Source organism: Acinonyx jubatus, chromosome A1 (genome assembly GCF_027475565.1).
Source record: "Acinonyx jubatus isolate Ajub_Pintada_27869175 chromosome A1, VMU_Ajub_asm_v1.0, whole genome shotgun sequence".
Taxonomy (NCBI): domain Eukaryota; kingdom Metazoa; phylum Chordata; class Mammalia; order Carnivora; family Felidae; genus Acinonyx; species Acinonyx jubatus.
The window spans coordinates 2161573-2178648 of record NC_069380.1 but is presented as its reverse complement, the minus strand read 5'-3'; the positions used below and the strand labels follow the sequence as shown (position 1 = coordinate 2178648).

Genomic DNA, 17076 nt, shown 5'->3' with positions numbered 1-17076 from the left:
TGCTGTGCACACTGCCATAGGCCTTCCTCTGCGTATCTGCCCTTCCTCAGCTCTGTCCAGTAGATTCAAGCACATCACCTTGAAACGTGCATCTCTGAAACCTCAATTCAATGAGACGACCTTGCTCTGCTTCCCCTGGTGGTGCCCAGGTCCTGGCAGAAAGCTGGGACTCACTTGGTTGGTTTCTCTTCTTTCAGACACTACAGTTCTGTGTTGCCTGTTTGGAAAATAGTTATTGTATATAGTATTCAGTTTTCTGGTTGTTCATGACAGGAGGTCACATTTACCAGTTAACCCATCTTGGCTGGAAGTGAAAGTCCGTTTTACCTACTTTTGGTATTTTTAAAATGTGAAGATGTGTCTATAATTTTTTAATTGTAAACTTCTTGAAGGCAGAGATTTTCTTCTCCTTTGTTCACTGCTCTATCCCTACCTCTTATAATAGTACCCAGAGCATTGTAGGCATTTAATAAATACTTGTCAAATGAATAAATATGTGGAACTTACATCTTGAATTCCATTTTGTGCCTTTATGATGTCCTAACTGATAGTGGTGAGCAGGTCACTTACCCAAATATCTGATTACCTGTGTTTGAGGCAGCATAATCTTAATAATAATTATAGTCTTAATTACCCAAGTTTTTCATTATCAGCTTCCCTGGTACTTGAATACCTATGTTTGAGGTTTTATAAGAGGCATTATAATCTTAGTAGTCATGAAAGATACTGTTTTTAAATACATGTAAATTATAAGAGAAGAGCAACCCTCTAAATTAGAAAATTTTAAGAATTATTCTCTGTAATGACAACATATAATTTCTTTATACTGTGACTTTGAAGAATGGTTATTAAATTTGAACACTTTGATTTACATTAATATGATTTAAATTATTGCTGATATTTTTCATTATGCAGCTTGGGTGATGGGTGCACTTTTCCAACTCGCCTTGTGGGGATGGATCCAGAACAAGCTCCTGTTACAGATCAAAATGAATATGCTAGAAGGTGTGCTTCTTGTCATCAAGTTTTTCTGTATTCATTGTAAAGCAAACTGTGTGTGTGCGTGTGTTGTACACACATATAAATACAGTAGTAATTTGTGAGCCAACATAGGCAAAGAGAAATTCTACATAAAAGGTTTTTAACTGAGAGTTAATGTGGGTGTTTACCTAATATGTTGAAGACAGCCGTATTTTTTATCATCCAAACCATAACACTTTTAATAGTAAGAAAGAGAATGCTTGCTATTGCTATTAATAGTTGAACTAGAAATCTCTGGGCCAACCAGGAAACATGGCTATCCTAAATATGCTACATCTTTCTAGAAACTAAGATATTCTTTCAAGATTTGATTCTGTTGGTTTGTATCAGCTCTATTTTTTTCAAAGAAATTGGTCATGCGATCCATCATTATATTTTGATAAACAGATGTTAACTGCGGTGTGAAAATAATATTAATGAGGATGTCAAAAATACAAATGTAAAATTTTTTCTCATTCATTCATCTTAGGAGATATTTTCTCGGTATTTCCATGCCAAGCAATCCGATTCATAAATTCAGAGAAATAGCTCATTTTAAATGAAATTTTAAAGAAGATAGAGATGCTTCTGTCAAAGTGAAACAGTTGAAATTTATTTAAGACAGAAATAAATTGCGGGGGAGGAGGGATTCTAAATTCCAGGCCGGCCCATTAATATCAGAACGTCGACCTTAGAACCTCCAGCCTTTGGACCTTAGAACTCTAACTCTTACTGTGGGTCTGAACCAGTCACCTCAGCTGTGTGACACTCGGTTTCCAGCTCTGTCAAACGAGGGCAATCACAGCTGCCTCCAAGGGTTATTGTGAAGCTTGACCTGTGTCTGATGCACCCAGCACAGTGTCTGGCCCGTAGTAAGTACGCAAGGAACACTACTTCCCTTTTCCTCCTTCCGTTCCTCCACTCCCTCCCTCCCCGGGTCTCTTAGCAAGAAAAGTAAGCCTACGCTGAGTCACTAAATCGTTTTTTCCCCTTAGATCTAAACTGCAGAGGTAGAAAGCAGAAAACTTGGGAAATGACAGGTAATTTTTTTTGTCCTGGCCACAGACCTAGATCCCCACCTTGTGCTACCTTAACGGCTCTTGACTAACACGTTTTAAAAGTTTCACACCAGCCTTTGGAACTTTTTTCTTTCGTCTAATAGTTTTCATTGGCACTGTTGGAATGGAGATTCTTGGGTCTAGAGAGCCATTCAGTTGGGGGTTGGGGGCATATTTTTCTTTCGAAGATAGAGTTTTTTAAGAGTGCTGAGACCTCATGAGTTGCCCTCACATATGTAGGAGAAGGAATGCTAATTTGCTGCTTATTAATTAAGTATTAATTGAGCACTAAACTAGTTACTGAATTATTTTCCTCCTCTTTTCAGTATTGGCTCAAGTCAACCCTTTCCTATCAAACCGCTTAGTGAATCAAAAAACCGATTGTTGGACAGTGAATCTCAGTGGACAGAGAATGAATCTGAGGAAGGCACTGTCAGATCAGGTAATACTTACTTGTCTTCTCGAAAACACTGCCTTTTCTGGTTCAGATGAAGTCAACCAGGTTTACCAAACGTGGAAAAATCAAAATAACACCATATTTGAAAATACTAACATACGAGAGACTTTTTAATGGAATATCTGACATATGGGGTGTCAGTGTTTATTGGTAGCTTTTATGGAGAAAAGGTTGGAGAAAGTGTAGTGGCTACTCCTGTGTTCTGTTCTGTTCTGTTGACACAGTTGGACTTGCCTTTTGTTACCCAGCCATGTGTTTCTTGACCTCAGATGTAGAAAGTTCTTTTGGCACTCACGATTCTGAATAGCGTTTAAACAAGATTTTTCTCTAGGGTCTTAATTTTGCTTATTTGAAAATAATTTTTGAAATGCATTGTAGTCTTTGCTGCCTTAATATATAAAAAGAGTGCACCAAAAATATTTTAACCTTTTCATGATGACTGTTAATCATTTCGTGAATTATGGATTCATTGTAGAACAGTTGACAAGACAGAGGTGGTCTTTCGAACCAGGCCAGGTTTATGACATAGGCTGGCCATTTAACGTGCATTACAAGCTACACTCTTTGCATGGCGGTTTTTAATAGCGATAGTAATAGCACTGTCCTCATCTTGCTCTGTAGGAAAATGGTTTGGACATTCAGATCATTTTGTACCAAGGGAAATACCCTAAGACTTGAAAGCCTGCTGTCAGAATTTCTGATTTTTTGTTTGTTTTTGGCTCTTCGCAATGCTTAAGTTATTCTCTTGAATTCGTATCATTAGGATATTCTCTTAAATTAGTATTCATTAGGATCATCAGACCCCATGTATAAGGTCAAAGGAAAAATTCATTCATGGGCTTCACAGTTATGGCTGCTTTCAAAGCCAATGGACATTTTCACAAATATAAGCCTAAAACCAGACTTTTAGCTCTTAGCGCTTCTGGGTTCTCCAAGAGCATATGGTTATGGTTGATAACCATAAGCATAATATAGTGCTTTTGTAAGAGTTGCTTTTACTGTGATCATCAGTTCTACCATTTAGCCAGAAACGTAATACTTCTTTTTTTGTGTCATGTCGTATATAATTATGTGCTTACAGGGACAAATAACCATGTTACAGTGGCAATAGAAAATTGAGTACCACTGGTTCATAACTAACCATTTGAATAAGAACAAGGTAAGACAGTATAAAGGTAATCTCCTTGAACAAATGCAGTTATTTTCATGTTTTCTAATCTCAAAACAATTTGCAAGTCATTTTTTTTTTTTTACTCTTTCAATTATATCAGCAAAATTAGGTGGTTAAGAAGAGATTGGAAGGTAACAGCTGCCTAAATCCCATTTTTCTTACCACTTCTAGCACAGTCCTAGTAAACATGTATTGGTAGGTTAATGAAGAAGCTAATAAAAGCTTTTTTGGGTTGGTATGTGGACGACTAATCTTTTCAGTAAACGGTGTCTTATTAATTAGTTTAAGAAAAACAAGATGGCTTTTGCCTACTATTAGAAAGATGTTGATCCAGAGAAGAGTGGCTGCAGAAAAGACTGCAGAGGTTCGCTGATGCGATCTAGTTGGAAAAGAGGTAACAAAAGAGCAGTTTCCTGTAGCCAGCCACGCTGAGCAGCTGATCTCTGTCTGGCCAGCCCGAGACAGCAGCCAGAGGAAATTAATGTCACTGGCAACCAGGAACTTCCCAGACAGACTAAACACAAACCTTAGTGCAAGTAGGTGGTGTAACTAAGTTGAACTGTGAGGGATGTAGTGAGCTCCGTGTCTCCCGATGCTTTGAAACAAAGACGGCTCTCTGTTTCAGTTGGGGGCTCTCTCGATGACTTGGGAGCATCTTGGGCAGCTATTAGATTGTTCCGAAGTCTTCCTCGTAACCTGTATTGGTTACCCTTTGCTGCATAACAGATGACCACAAACAGCAACTGAAGACAATGTCCCTTTATTGTCAGTTTTTCTGTGGCAGGAGTTCATCTTTTCAGGGAGTTCTCATCTGCAGTCTCAATCAGGGGAGCATCTGCTTCCTTGCTCAGCAGTTTTCATTAGCATTCAGTTCCTCACAAAGGACCTGGAGCCCAGGTCCAAGGTAACAGGCAGAGCCTATGTGAGACCTAGCAGAATCAGAACAGAGGCTCTCAGGGTGGGCTTGTGTCAGGCTGGACTCTGGAGAGGAGTGGTGACTGTGTGTCATGAGGTGACCATGCCCACCAAGAACTGTGGCTGTGGTATAGCCTTGGTTCTAGAATTCTTAATGTGGGTGGAAGAATGTCTGATGCTAGTGGTTGTTGAAAATCCTCAACAATCTATAAATGTTGCTGTGGGTACCTCCCTATATGCTCTAGCAGTCTTAGGAAGGGGTGGGTAAAGATGTCCTCGCAGGTTATGTCCAAGTTAACAGTAAGGGAGAACCAAAAGAATCCACCTCTTTTAAAATGTTCTCGTTTGCTTCTGAGGAAGAAAGCCAGCAGTACCCCTTACTTGCTGCTTATAAAAATCTTTGTTATTATTACAGTATTAGTTGTATTAAAGTATTTATTTCCTTCTTATTTTATTTTATTATTTTTTAAGTGTTTGTTTATATTTGAAGGAGAGAGAGACAGAGCACAAGGAAGGGAAGGACAGAGAGAGAGGGAGACACAGAGACACAGAATCCGAAGCAGGCTCCAGGCTCTGAGCTGTCAGCACAGGGTCTGCCGTGGGGCTTGAACTCACGGACCGTGAGATCATGACCTGAGCCGCAGTCGGACGCGCAGCCGACTGAGCCACCCAGGCGCCCCTGTGTCCGGTCTTGTTATTTTAGCAGCTTTATACCTTAGCCCACAGAACCGCTTAATAAATCTTATTTTCAGAACTATAAAATTAAGTTTTAACCAGTAACTCAATTGTTTCTGATTTTGTAGGTTTATAAAAACATATTATGGACTGATATTTTCAGTTTTATTTGCAAGAAAATGATCAATGGAATGAAATAATTGAAGTATAACAGAAGATATATTTTTTAAAAAAGGAAGCCTTTGTACAGATCGCTGGATCCACAGAAGCACTACTCCAGAGCAGGAAGATGCCTTAATCTAACATAAGCCCGTTTGTGCTACATCGACTGACTGCTACAAAAGTGACTTAATCTTATTTTGGAAATAACACTTACCTGTTATGAGATGCTACAGTATGAGCTATCAAAACACGTGTTAACATGGCAGATGTATTTTTTTGACACCTGAGTTCTATTGTTAGAGTCGTTTCTTTGTATCCATATAAATTCTCACTCCAACAAGCTGAGAAGTTGTCTTAAGTGAAGTACATGTAGGGCAGTGTGGTGGCTGAAGGTGATCGATAATATCCACTTACTGTTGCTTGTACTGTGTAAGGAAAAGAAAATAACTTTTTTTTATTGGGTGTTTGCTAATTTATAATTACTGTTTTATACTTTTCAACATTTTTAATAATAAAGTTTTTTTATTGTTGGCTATAAAACAACACTCAGAAAGATTCAGATATCTAAATATAGTTATTTAAAACATGGAGCACATTTGTATAATTCATTGAGGGCTTAGTTCTAAGCATTAATACAACCATGTAATGTAGTGTTGTGCCCAAGGCTTAAGTAGAAATATTTTTGGTTTTCTCTGCTTTCAAATTCCTTTTTTGTTGAACTTTCATGGGTATTTTTATGGGCAGGGAAACACAAAGGCACATGTGCTATAGGAATATTGGACACAGAACAGTGGCAGTGGCTAGGAGAAAAGTAAAGAGGAAGATGGGCAGGTTTTGTAAGCTGTTAAAAATTACTTGTCGTCCTAAGGTATTTAGGATACACATGCTGTTGACTTTCAAATGTCAGTTTAGGTGATTACTAAAAATTGCTTGGAAACTTTTTACAGCGATGCTATAAAGCTTAAACGGTGACTTAAAATGCAATTTGAACTAGAATAAAACTGCTTAGCATAATTCTACCTTCAGGAGAGAAATTCTAACCTGAGTAGTCCATTTAAAACTTCCAGTCTGTGAGCAGTGGATTCCACTATTCGTGCCAATTTTGAAATCTGACTTCCTTTGGAAATCCTTTTCCTTTGGAAATCCAGTCTAAGCGACAGGAATTGTTGAATTAATTCTAAGGGGAAATACTGTACCCTGTAAAGGAGAAACAACATAGAAATGTTACCTCATTTGTCCTGTTTAGTCCTGTGTGCACACACAAACCAAAATGATTGATTGCTTCCAGTATTGGATAGAGCTGAATCTTAACCAGCATCTGTAAATATTGACCATTACAGTTTATCTCTCTGTAAAATAGGATTGGAGGAAGGGGTATTATGCATGAGTTAGACTGGATGACCTCTCACATTCTTTGACTCCTAATTTTGCAAAATTAGCCTTATATTTCATTCATCCACCAAGTATTTTGGAGGTACCTTCTGTATGCCAAACATACGCTGTAGGGATAGCTCTGTAATTTCCTAATGTAGCATAAATTTTTAGTCAGCTGTTCCAGATCTTCAGTTTATAGGATTTGTCTAATTCCATTGGCTATGCTAATATTAGATTTTAATAGGAAGTAATGTTTTCTCCCTTTGAACCAAAGGAATGAGTTACTTTGAAAATACAGTTTGGAATAGTATTACAATGGTTCCTATACCTTTATTTGAACTTTGTAGTCCTAATACTCTTGACTCTAGAAGACCTTTAAGTATGCGAGTTAAGGGAGTTAAAAAAATCACTTCACTTTGGCGGTTTATGTATTGTAAGGACATTGTGAACGTTTAAACTTACCTGACTACTTTCAGAAATGTTCTCCCGGTACTTTTTGTGAGTATTTCTACATTTAGATCACAGGATTTGCATGCACCTGATTAACAGTTGAGGAAACATAGTCTTTCCCCTTTAACCTATTCAGGCACTTTTGTGGTGACGTAATCTTTCTCTTTTAAGTTTTATTTAACGTCATCTTTAATAGTAGAGCAAACACCTTTTCAAAAGTTTTCACTTAAAGCCTTTGCCTTAGTTACCTTTGGTTTAATTTATGGCCAGCACTTTGCCACATTCTAGATATTTGGCTGATTTATTCATACATGTTAATGGTCATTCAGCAGGGGCCTACAAATGGCCTGGGAGTCACGGCAAGGTTGCCTCTTTGGTGTTTCGACTGGTATTGATTGATTAGTGCTATCAACTCTTTAGGGGCAAAGGTCAAAATGAAGGCCTGTCGAAATCTATTAGTACTCTATCTTTGGTCCTTCGAACACTTTGATATATTTAAGGAAAATAAAGTTGGATTTCAGGTCCTGCCATTGCCATTAAAGACAAATTCCACCAGGAGTCTTGGTTTTGCCTGGGTACAGATTTACTTGAATGTTCGGTACCTGAGGCGTCTGACCGGTATCATTATGCCAAACCAAAGAGCAGCTGCACTACAGTAGTTCTTAAACATGAACATGTTTACAGAGTTCAGTTCCATTTTTACATGTGGATGATTTTTTAAAACCTTGTTGCGTATTGAATGATTTTCATCCAATGTGTCATAAGCGAATTTAACTGTAAGGTTAGTTTAAATCAAATATGCAATGTTTACTTGAATTTTACTTCTTTTAGAAAGATTTTGACTATGTTTACAGGATTGTTTAAAGTAAAGATTATCAGACATGTGAGATGTCCATTCATTAATCTTTAAAGCAAATGTATATTAAGGGCTTAGGATCTGTATATTGGGGGCACTGAATAGACAGTGACTTACAAATATGTTTTGCTTACATTTTGTTCTAGGACTAGCACTGCTATCAATGGAAACTATTTTTAACTAATCTGTTATTAAGAAATTAATCGTATTTTTGCATTTCAGCCAAAATAAAGACCATATCTGATCATTTGCAAGGCACAGGTGATGTGTACACCTGAAATCCACGTGTTTCATATGATCTGAACTGTATTTTCCAATCTAAGTTACAAATGCAATATAGATTCAGAAAGGTCCATATTTTTCTAATGACTTCACTTGCTATTACTTTGTTGGGTTGCATAAAGGAGGAAGGAATTGTATTTGTATTAAAAGATTACGAAAGCTATTAGTCAAGTTTATTATATTTGTACATGATTGCAAATGAAGCTATATGCCCATATGAAAGAAAAGATGGATACTATTTTAAAATGGTCTTTAATATGTTTTTATAGAAACAAATTTGAAATACAGTTTATTTTGGTTGTCTTTACTTAACAAGTACCGTAAGTCCTGTATTTGTTTCTCATAAGTATAATCCTGGACCATGACTTAATGTTAACTCTGCTTTGTCTTTTGGATGGCCTAACCTACATTAACATGAAGGCTGAACATTTTTAAACTTTTTTTTTCAAAAATCATTATATTTACCTTATTAATAAATAAAAATAAAGTCTTGTATTTGAACAGATTTTTGTTGTTATAAAGTGGTATATATCAAATGAGAGAATAACTGTTACTTTGATCCTTTTGGAAATTTGGTAAAATAGTGTTTAGTTAAAGAAGTAGCTAATAATTTGCGCTAACCACATCTAAGACAGGTGCTATTTGAGTGCAAACGTATTGTAGTTTATGTAGGCCAGAGATTGCTTATTCAAAACGTTTTAAGTTTGCTTTTTCTGAACATGTTAACTTTCAATTCAAAAGTCACTTTAGGATTGTAAGTACCTTGGAAACCCTGTAAAAGTTGAACTGTGGTTGTCAGAATGCTGAATAATGGGTTTTATCTTGTGTAGAGTTCTTTCTGACATTTGTATTCTCATTCCCTTCCAAATCAGCGGTTTTGTTATTTGAGGCTGCTGGATAAAACAGGAAGGTTCTGAGAGCCGTGATTCCAATTTTTAGACTAGCAAAATTTCAAAACGTTTGCAAGAACCGGTAGGGATGCAGCAGCCTTTTCTGTTTTAATTGGCAGGACGGCGGGGGTGGGGGGGGGGGTAATTTAGAGCACCGTGTTTGAGGTAGGAAGGAGGACAGACTACTAAGTGGTCAAGAGGCCATTTTGACACCAAGAGCAGTAGTGACATCACATCGGCCTTACTTTTCTCACTTCTCGTAAGTTAGCTTTTCGGAACCATTCTGGAAAAGATGTTGGCCTCTTTTACCTGTTTTATACTCAGGTACTCCAGAATCTGGAGGGATGAAAACTAACATTTAGTCTTTTGCGTGTAACAGGTTTTTATGAATGTTTTAACAGCTCTGTGAAGTTAGCCTCATTTTCTTGAACCCCTGCATATCCGTGCCTTCCATTTGATAAAGAGGATTTAAGGTTCCTTAACTCCCCTCCTGCTGTTCTTCCGGCAAGAATGTCACCACCTGTCAGCCCATTCTCCATACAAGGTAATTCTCTTCATCCAGGATTCCCAATACAGTAGAAATCATACTTACATCATACTTCCCCGTGGCCTCCAGGCCAAGTTAGCATCGCTGTGCTATTACTAATTTAATTTAGCCATAGATTAGTCACATGTACTTTGGAGTCAACTCACTGGACTATAAACTCTTGAGGACTTTTTTTTTTTTTTTACTAACTACCCACAAAATGAACACGGAAGTTCAGAAAACAATAGGAGGAAAGAATTTCATGTTCATTAATCTGTCATGTCCCAAGCTCTCACAAGTGAGCATCAGAGCCTATAAAATTATCCCAAACTTCAAAAATACTAGTCGGTCTTTCACACATTTTAGTGGAAGAATAAATTTATGGGGCAGCATCATTGGAGAGCAGTTTGGAAAAACCAGGCTTTCAAATGTCCATGTTCTCTGACCTAGCAGTTCTACTTTGGGGAGTATTACAGATTTACTTACGCATTATAAGCGGTACATGAGGATGTTCGTTGCAGAGCTGTTTAAAGCAACAAAAGACTGGAAACCGCATGTCCACTGCCATTTACGGTGGCCTAATGTAAGAGACTATCTGAAAGGATACACAATGAACTATTAGTGTCTCCAGAGAGGAAACGGGTGGGGGGGGGGGGGTGGAATAGGTTACATACATTTCACTGTGTGCCCTCTCACTAATGTATTTTTGTATTATGTGCATGTTACTTTTAAAAAAGAAAAATGATGGGTTAGATATTCTATAGATCAGTGAGGGAGAAATCAGTTATTTGATATATGATGCTGGGCCAATATGCTAGCCATTTGGGGAAAAAGTCCTTCACATCCTACATCAGAACAAATTTCAATTGGTCATGATATGTTAGATAGTGAAAGCAAATACTGCAAAAAAAAAAAAAAAAAATCCCCAAACCCATGGGTAATGGATTTAATAATGGGCTAGGAAAGGGATTTCTAAGTGGGCACAACGCTGGTGACCGTAAAGCAAGACAGATTTGAATACCTGCAAAATTAAGAAAATTAGCACTAATAGGAAAAAATGGAGATACAACAATAAGAAGAAATTCACGAAAGAAATACGGATCAATAATAGCGGATAAAAGATACTTGGCTTCATTAATTAAAGAAATGCAAGTGAAAACACCAATAAGAGTATTTTTGCCTATGGTAGATAATAGCCAGTGTTGCTAAAGAAGCATTTTGGCGGGAACGTAAAATGGCTTCACTTTACTAAAAAAGTAATTTGGCAATACATGTCCCAAGTTTCACTGTGCGTAATCTTCATACTTAGAGATACACACATAAGGCGAGTTGTTTGAGAGGCTTTGGTAAAAGCAGTACGAAAGGAATACCAGTGTTCATTTATAGGAAATCTGCTAAATTATGTCACTCTTTTCCAGAGACCACGATGAAGGCATTTGAAGAAGAGGCCACGTGTAGCTATTTTCATCAAAACTAAAGTGTCTCCACTGGAACGATCTTGAAGACATTACGTGAAATAATCAAATCGCAGCGCTCTGCCCACATGGTGAGATCCCACCTAGAGGCTTCAAAGTACCTGTTGTGTACCTGTGGGTTCAAACTCCACCTATTTGTGGAGCACCTGCTCCAGAGGATGGGTGAGTGCTGGGACCAGGGGGAGTCCGGGGCTGACTCGGGTGGGGTCGCAGCTGCTCCTGCCCTCAGGCTGCCGCCGGAGACATACGGGGACCCCAGGACCCACACACTGGAATGGCAGGGGAAGCTCCCAGGCCCGAATCTGCCGGGGTGCCGGCAGGCGGAGCGGGCCCAGGACGTCAGCGGGCCCCCGGGCGTTCTCGGTGCCAGGCATGAACAGTACCTCGTGGCTGCCTGGAAGGGACGACCGCCTGTTGGGAAGGTTTGCCAACGACAAACCTGTGCATACAGGGTGGACAAGCTGCGGTGACACTTTGCTCAGCCTTTTACAATAAACCTCAAGCCCCTGTTTGCAATCTGTAGCCTTTCTCGATGCAGAGAAGCTGTCGACGTATGCTGAAAGTCCAGTTAGAAAAACGACCTGTTTTGCGATCGTCTTTCTGTTAAAATTCACTCAAGAGACACATCATCCGGAAACGACTTGCGGAAATGCAATCTCTGCATCGCTTCTTGGATTCAGGTCCACGCTTGTTTCCAGAGTTCGAGGGAAGGAGAGAAGACAGTGAGGGATGGGGAAGGGTTTCCCCAGAATGTGTTGGAACTGTTGTCCGTATGTGCATGGTTTTCCAGCGTCCTGCACGTAGTGTATATAGTGATTAAACTTAAGTCCTTATTTAAAATATGTAGCTTTTCTACGTGCTTAGGTGTGCTTGTCATATGTTACATATGATATACAACAATAGGGTGAATATTTCAATAGTCTTAGATTGTCTTTCTAATAGAAACAGTAGATCACTCTGAGAAATAACTTACACATTCACCAAGTGGGTGGAGGAGAGTGAGAAGGGAATTATGCACGTTTACTGTAGTGTCGCTTATATGTGGTGTATATAACAGAAAAGGGCGTGCTCTAATTTCATATAACAAATAGGGAGCTAATAAATACTTTCGTATACTTTCTTGGTTAAGTTTGTAAGAAAGACTTTTAAACATTACTTTTAGAAGTGAAATTCTTCATCTACCCCTGAAGTACAACATTGCCTGTATTTTGTCCTTGAGATAGGCTGTGAAGACAAAGAAGTAAGGAAAGAATTGGCCAGAATGTTCCTATTTAGGCGACACTTTCAGATTGTAGCCGGCCGTCCCCTTGTGCCCTTTATTCCAAACGGCTGTGTGCAGAGTGAACACTGTGGGTCCGTATTTTAACATCTGGTCTTTCCAGACACTTTGAAGTGAAGATGTGCATTACAAATAGTAAAATAATGTGGTTTTTCATACTTTTTTTTTCTTGGTTGTTAAATTCAAAACCTAAGGTCCTGTGATGGGGTTTACAAAAGAGGACTGTCTTCTGGAACCGATGTGGTTGGTCCATCCCTGTGCATCACATTTGTGACTCTTTACTGGAAAAGTGACAGAAGAACGCATGAAAGGAAAGGTCCGCTGCCAGTCTGTTTGCTTTTAGCAAACACTCCAAATCATACTTCGTTCCATATGTGCGAGGGGTTTTTGGTGGTCTGGGGCTTGTTTTGTTTTTTGTTTGTTTGTTTGTTTGTTTCAGTTGTTAAATGATCCTTTATTGAAATACTTTTCCTTTGTAGTTGTTAACTAGCAGGCATTCGGCTGCACCTCCATTGATGTCGTCAATGATGTCACGAGGGTGGTGGCCATCAACATTGCAGCCCACATACTGGGCAGTCCCCAGGATCTGTGTCAGGCTCCAGAGAGTTCTCTGGCTGAAGATCAGTGCCACATCCGTCAGGCAGTGTTGAGTCTCATCAAAAGTGGTATTTCCACTGCGCTTAGTGTTTTTCTGCTTCTCTCTCTTGGCGGTTCCTTGAGGGCTCTGATAATCAGGGCAGAGGCAGAAGGTACCAGTTCAGTCTGGACCTGTCATACCGATGAATGGTCAGTTTTACTGTTATCCTCAGACCCTTCCTGACACTCGTTGCCTTGGTGATGTAATCACCAACCTTTTTGGAGACTGACCCAGGAGGCCGATGTGAGGAGCCAGGGCAGAGGTGGCACGACTTTGATCTCCTTGGGGTTGAACTTACGCAGCATGGAGGAGGTGGCTGGTGTTGGATGAACCCAGATTCAGGAACACTGAAGAGAATTGCTCCTTGGCCTCCTGTGAGCCAGAAGGTCCACATATGTGTGTTTTCTTTAACATGCCTTTGAAGTGGGTGAAATGACATTTCTTGTTTTGAAACACCGAGTAGAATAACATTTTTAAAATATCTTTGTTTAGTTTTATGTAGAATTGGAGACATATTTTATAGGTGGAATTGTTAAACCACCTTTTTTTTTTTTTAAATGTTTATTTATTTATTTTGGAGGGGGGGCAGAGAAAGAGAGAGAGAGAGGGAGACAGAATCCAAAGCAGGCTCAGACCTGTCAGTGCAGAGCCCTACACGGGACTTGAACCCCGAACCATGAGATCATGACCTGAGCCAAAGTCAGACACTCAATGGACTGAGCCACCCGGGCGCCCCAAAGCACCTTTGAGAAGTATCCATTCAGTACTTATTCATTGGTTTGTGAGTGAGAGAAAAGGCAGTACAAGGTTAGGGTTCTACAGATGTGTTTATATTTAGATTATAGCTGCAGATCAATGGATGTCAATCAGCATTTTATGTAACTATATAGATACATTGTTAAGCAATTAAATGGAAAACATGCTTTCTTGCTAATACTCTAGTAGTATATAGATCAAATAATGATTAGTCTTAGAAGCATTCAGTTATATATTCTGTGCTTTGTTGCTTAGTGCTGTATTTTACACTGATTATTAAGAGAAAAGGGGCCCTTCTAATTGAAATATTTACAGAGGCCTGATGTTCTTTCCTGCTTCTAAGATGAAACATACTTTTCTCCTAGCAAAGACTAAACTGCCTTTCCTTATGGTCTGAGTTGGAGGTGTTAAGTCATATTGATAAAACTACCAGTGCTTTCAGACTCTGACACAGGACATTATTCACAATACATGAAAATGTAAGACGCAAAACCATGTGTATGACCCCCAGTCATAGACAAAGTGTGTGTGCCTGGGTACTGGGCTCTGATTTTGTGATTATAAGCGAGTTTGTTCTGTTACCGAATTACTTTTTAGTTCTCTGTGATGGGCACATAATACTTTTAAACTTGAGGAGAAAAACATACATAAAAGCATTGAAGGAGATTGGAAGGAAGCACCAAGACGGTTGGAAAAGGGGCAGGAGTAAGTAGGGTGGCCGTGAAGGGATCGTTCATGTTTTGCTTCGTGTGTTATATACTACATGAATTTTTCAGTCATCATAGGAATCAGCTCAGTGAAATTCCTGTGGCATCAAAATAAATACAAAGTAACATCTGCTTCTTGGAAATTTCAACAAACAGAAGTTGTCAGCATAAACAAAGAGTACAATCAACAAAACCATCCTTGACTGTGGAGATAAAGCTCCCCGGCTGCAATCAGACTCGTGTGTCATGAAGCTTTTTTTTTTTTTTAATTCTTTTAAATGTTTTTTTATTTATTATCAAGAGACAGAGAGACAGAGCATGGGAGCGACAGAGAGAGGGGGAGACACAGAATCGGAAAGCAGGCTCCAGGCTGTGAGCTGTCAGCACAGAGCCCGACATGGGGCTTGAACCCACGAACCGCGAGATCATGACCTGAGCCGAAGTTGGAGGGACGCTTAACCGACTGAGCCACCCGGGCGCCCCCACCCACGTATGTCACGAAGCTTGTGGGATTTGCGCTGACACCGCAAATGACTCTCTTGGTTTCAGTTAGGGATAATTTATTGAACATAGTATAAGAGTGATTTAGAATTGTGGCTAGAAATAAAGTCAGTGTGAAATAATACATACGGTCTTTATTGTGCTGCTCATATAGATCACTCAGTGGGCAAATTACTCATGTTCAAGTTAAGGTATAAGGGAGGAACAAAAATGGATGGAACAGAAAGTTTTCCATTTTTAACAACAACTTTTTAAAAGAAAAAGGGCAGCAAATAAGTAAGAATAATAATATGAGGAATCGTTGCCTTGGAGTTTCTGGCTTCTGGTATGAGAAAATATGAATTTCCATAATAGGTTAATGAGAAAAGATTCTTTGGGGTGAATAGTTTGGTTTTGAACATTTTTGAACATTTTATTATTTTTTTAATGTTTATTTATTTTGAAAGAGAGAGACAGCGTGAGCACGTGAGCCGGGGAGGGACAGAGAGGAGAATCCCAAGCAGAATCCCAATCTGCACTGACAGTGTAGACAGAGCCCAGTGCAGTGCTCGATTCCATGAACCATGAGATCATGGCTTGAGCCGAAATCAAGAGTTGGACGCTTAACCAACTGAGCCATTCAAGCACCCCTGGTTTTGAACATTTTAACTTGGAGATAACATCTCGGTAAAGATGTGAAATAATGGGATATTTTAATCTGGAGCTTAGAAGAGATATCTAGATAGGAAATACAAATTTTGTGCATCAGATCTATAGACAGGAAACGATTACAGTAATGGTAAGTGTATAGATAAGTTTGTAAAATTATATTTTATTATCTTCTCTAAAAGATGTATTTGTTTAGGAGCGCCCGGGGGGCTCAGTCGGGTAAGCATCCAATTCTTGGTTTTGGCTCGGGTCATGATCTCGCAGTTCATGAGTTCGAGCCCTGCTTGGGGCTCTGTGCTGATGGTGTGAGCCTGCTTGGGATTCTCTCCTTCTCTCTCTGCCCCTGCCTCACTTGCATTCTCTCTCTCTTTCAAAATAAACTAAACTTAAAAATTTCTAAGAGGTCCTTGTTTAAAACAAAGTATAGTGCTATATTGTGAGATTTGTAACATAGTAAAAGCACAAAAGATGGGTTGGTGAATGGAACTATACAATTGTAGTGAAAATAGTATAATATTAACTCTAAATAGACTGATAAGTTAAAGAGGTATTTCATAATTCCTGAAGAAACCGCTAAAAAATACTGCAGAGAGGTATAGTCAAAAAGTGAACAAAGGAGTCAAAATGGAATAATAAGAAATGTTAGCCCAAAAGAAGTCAAGAGGGGAACTGAGACACACACACAAAAAAACAAATGAGACTAATTGAAAACAAATAGCAAAATGGCAGACTTTACTCATAACTTAAATGTAAGTTAAATGTATGCTTAAATGTATACTTAAATGTAAGTATACACTAAATACTACAAAGACAGTAATTGTCATATTGGATTAAAAAAAAAACACAAGACCCTATTCTGACTATATGCTATCTCTAAGAAATGTATTTTAAACACAAAGATAATTTGAAAGTCAAAGGATGAAAAAATATACATCATGCAAACATTAGTCATCAGATAAAATATACTTTCATAGTGATAAAAGATCAAGGCTTTAGGGGTGCCTGGGTGGCTTGGTCGGTTAAGCATCCAACTGTGGCTCAGGTCATGATCTCGCAGTTCGTGGGTTCAAGCCCCGTGTCGGGCTCTGTACTGGCAGCTCAGAGCCTGGAGCCTGCTTTGGATTCTGTGTCTTCCTCTCTCTCTGCCTCTACCCTGCTCACACTCTCTGTCTCTCTCTCTCAAAAATAAACATTAAAAATTAAAAAAAAAAAAAAAAAGATCAAGGCTTTAGGAAGC

General features: G+C 38.9%; 1 protein-coding gene across 3 annotated transcripts in view; it reads left to right on the top strand.

Moving 5' to 3' along the window:
* The window catches only part of ZDHHC20 (zinc finger DHHC-type palmitoyltransferase 20), a 70503-nt gene extending 61578 nt beyond the window's left edge, over positions 1 to 8925 (top strand). Inside the window, exons 10-13 of one of the 3 annotated variants that reach the window (XM_027064530.2) lie at positions 916 to 1005; positions 2405 to 2520; positions 3617 to 3694; positions 5425 to 8925. In XM_027064530.2, the coding sequence (XP_026920331.1) occupies positions 916 to 1005; positions 2405 to 2520; positions 3617 to 3654 (244 nt within the window). In that variant the 3' untranslated portion in view covers positions 3655 to 3694; positions 5425 to 8925. Of the gene's footprint in view, positions 1 to 915; positions 1006 to 2015; positions 2061 to 2404; positions 2527 to 3616; positions 3695 to 5424 lie in introns of those variants that run through there. The other 2 variants (XM_053206559.1, XM_027064532.2) reach the window with 2 other exon arrangements.
* The last annotated feature ends 8151 nt before the right edge of the window (positions 8926 to 17076 follow it).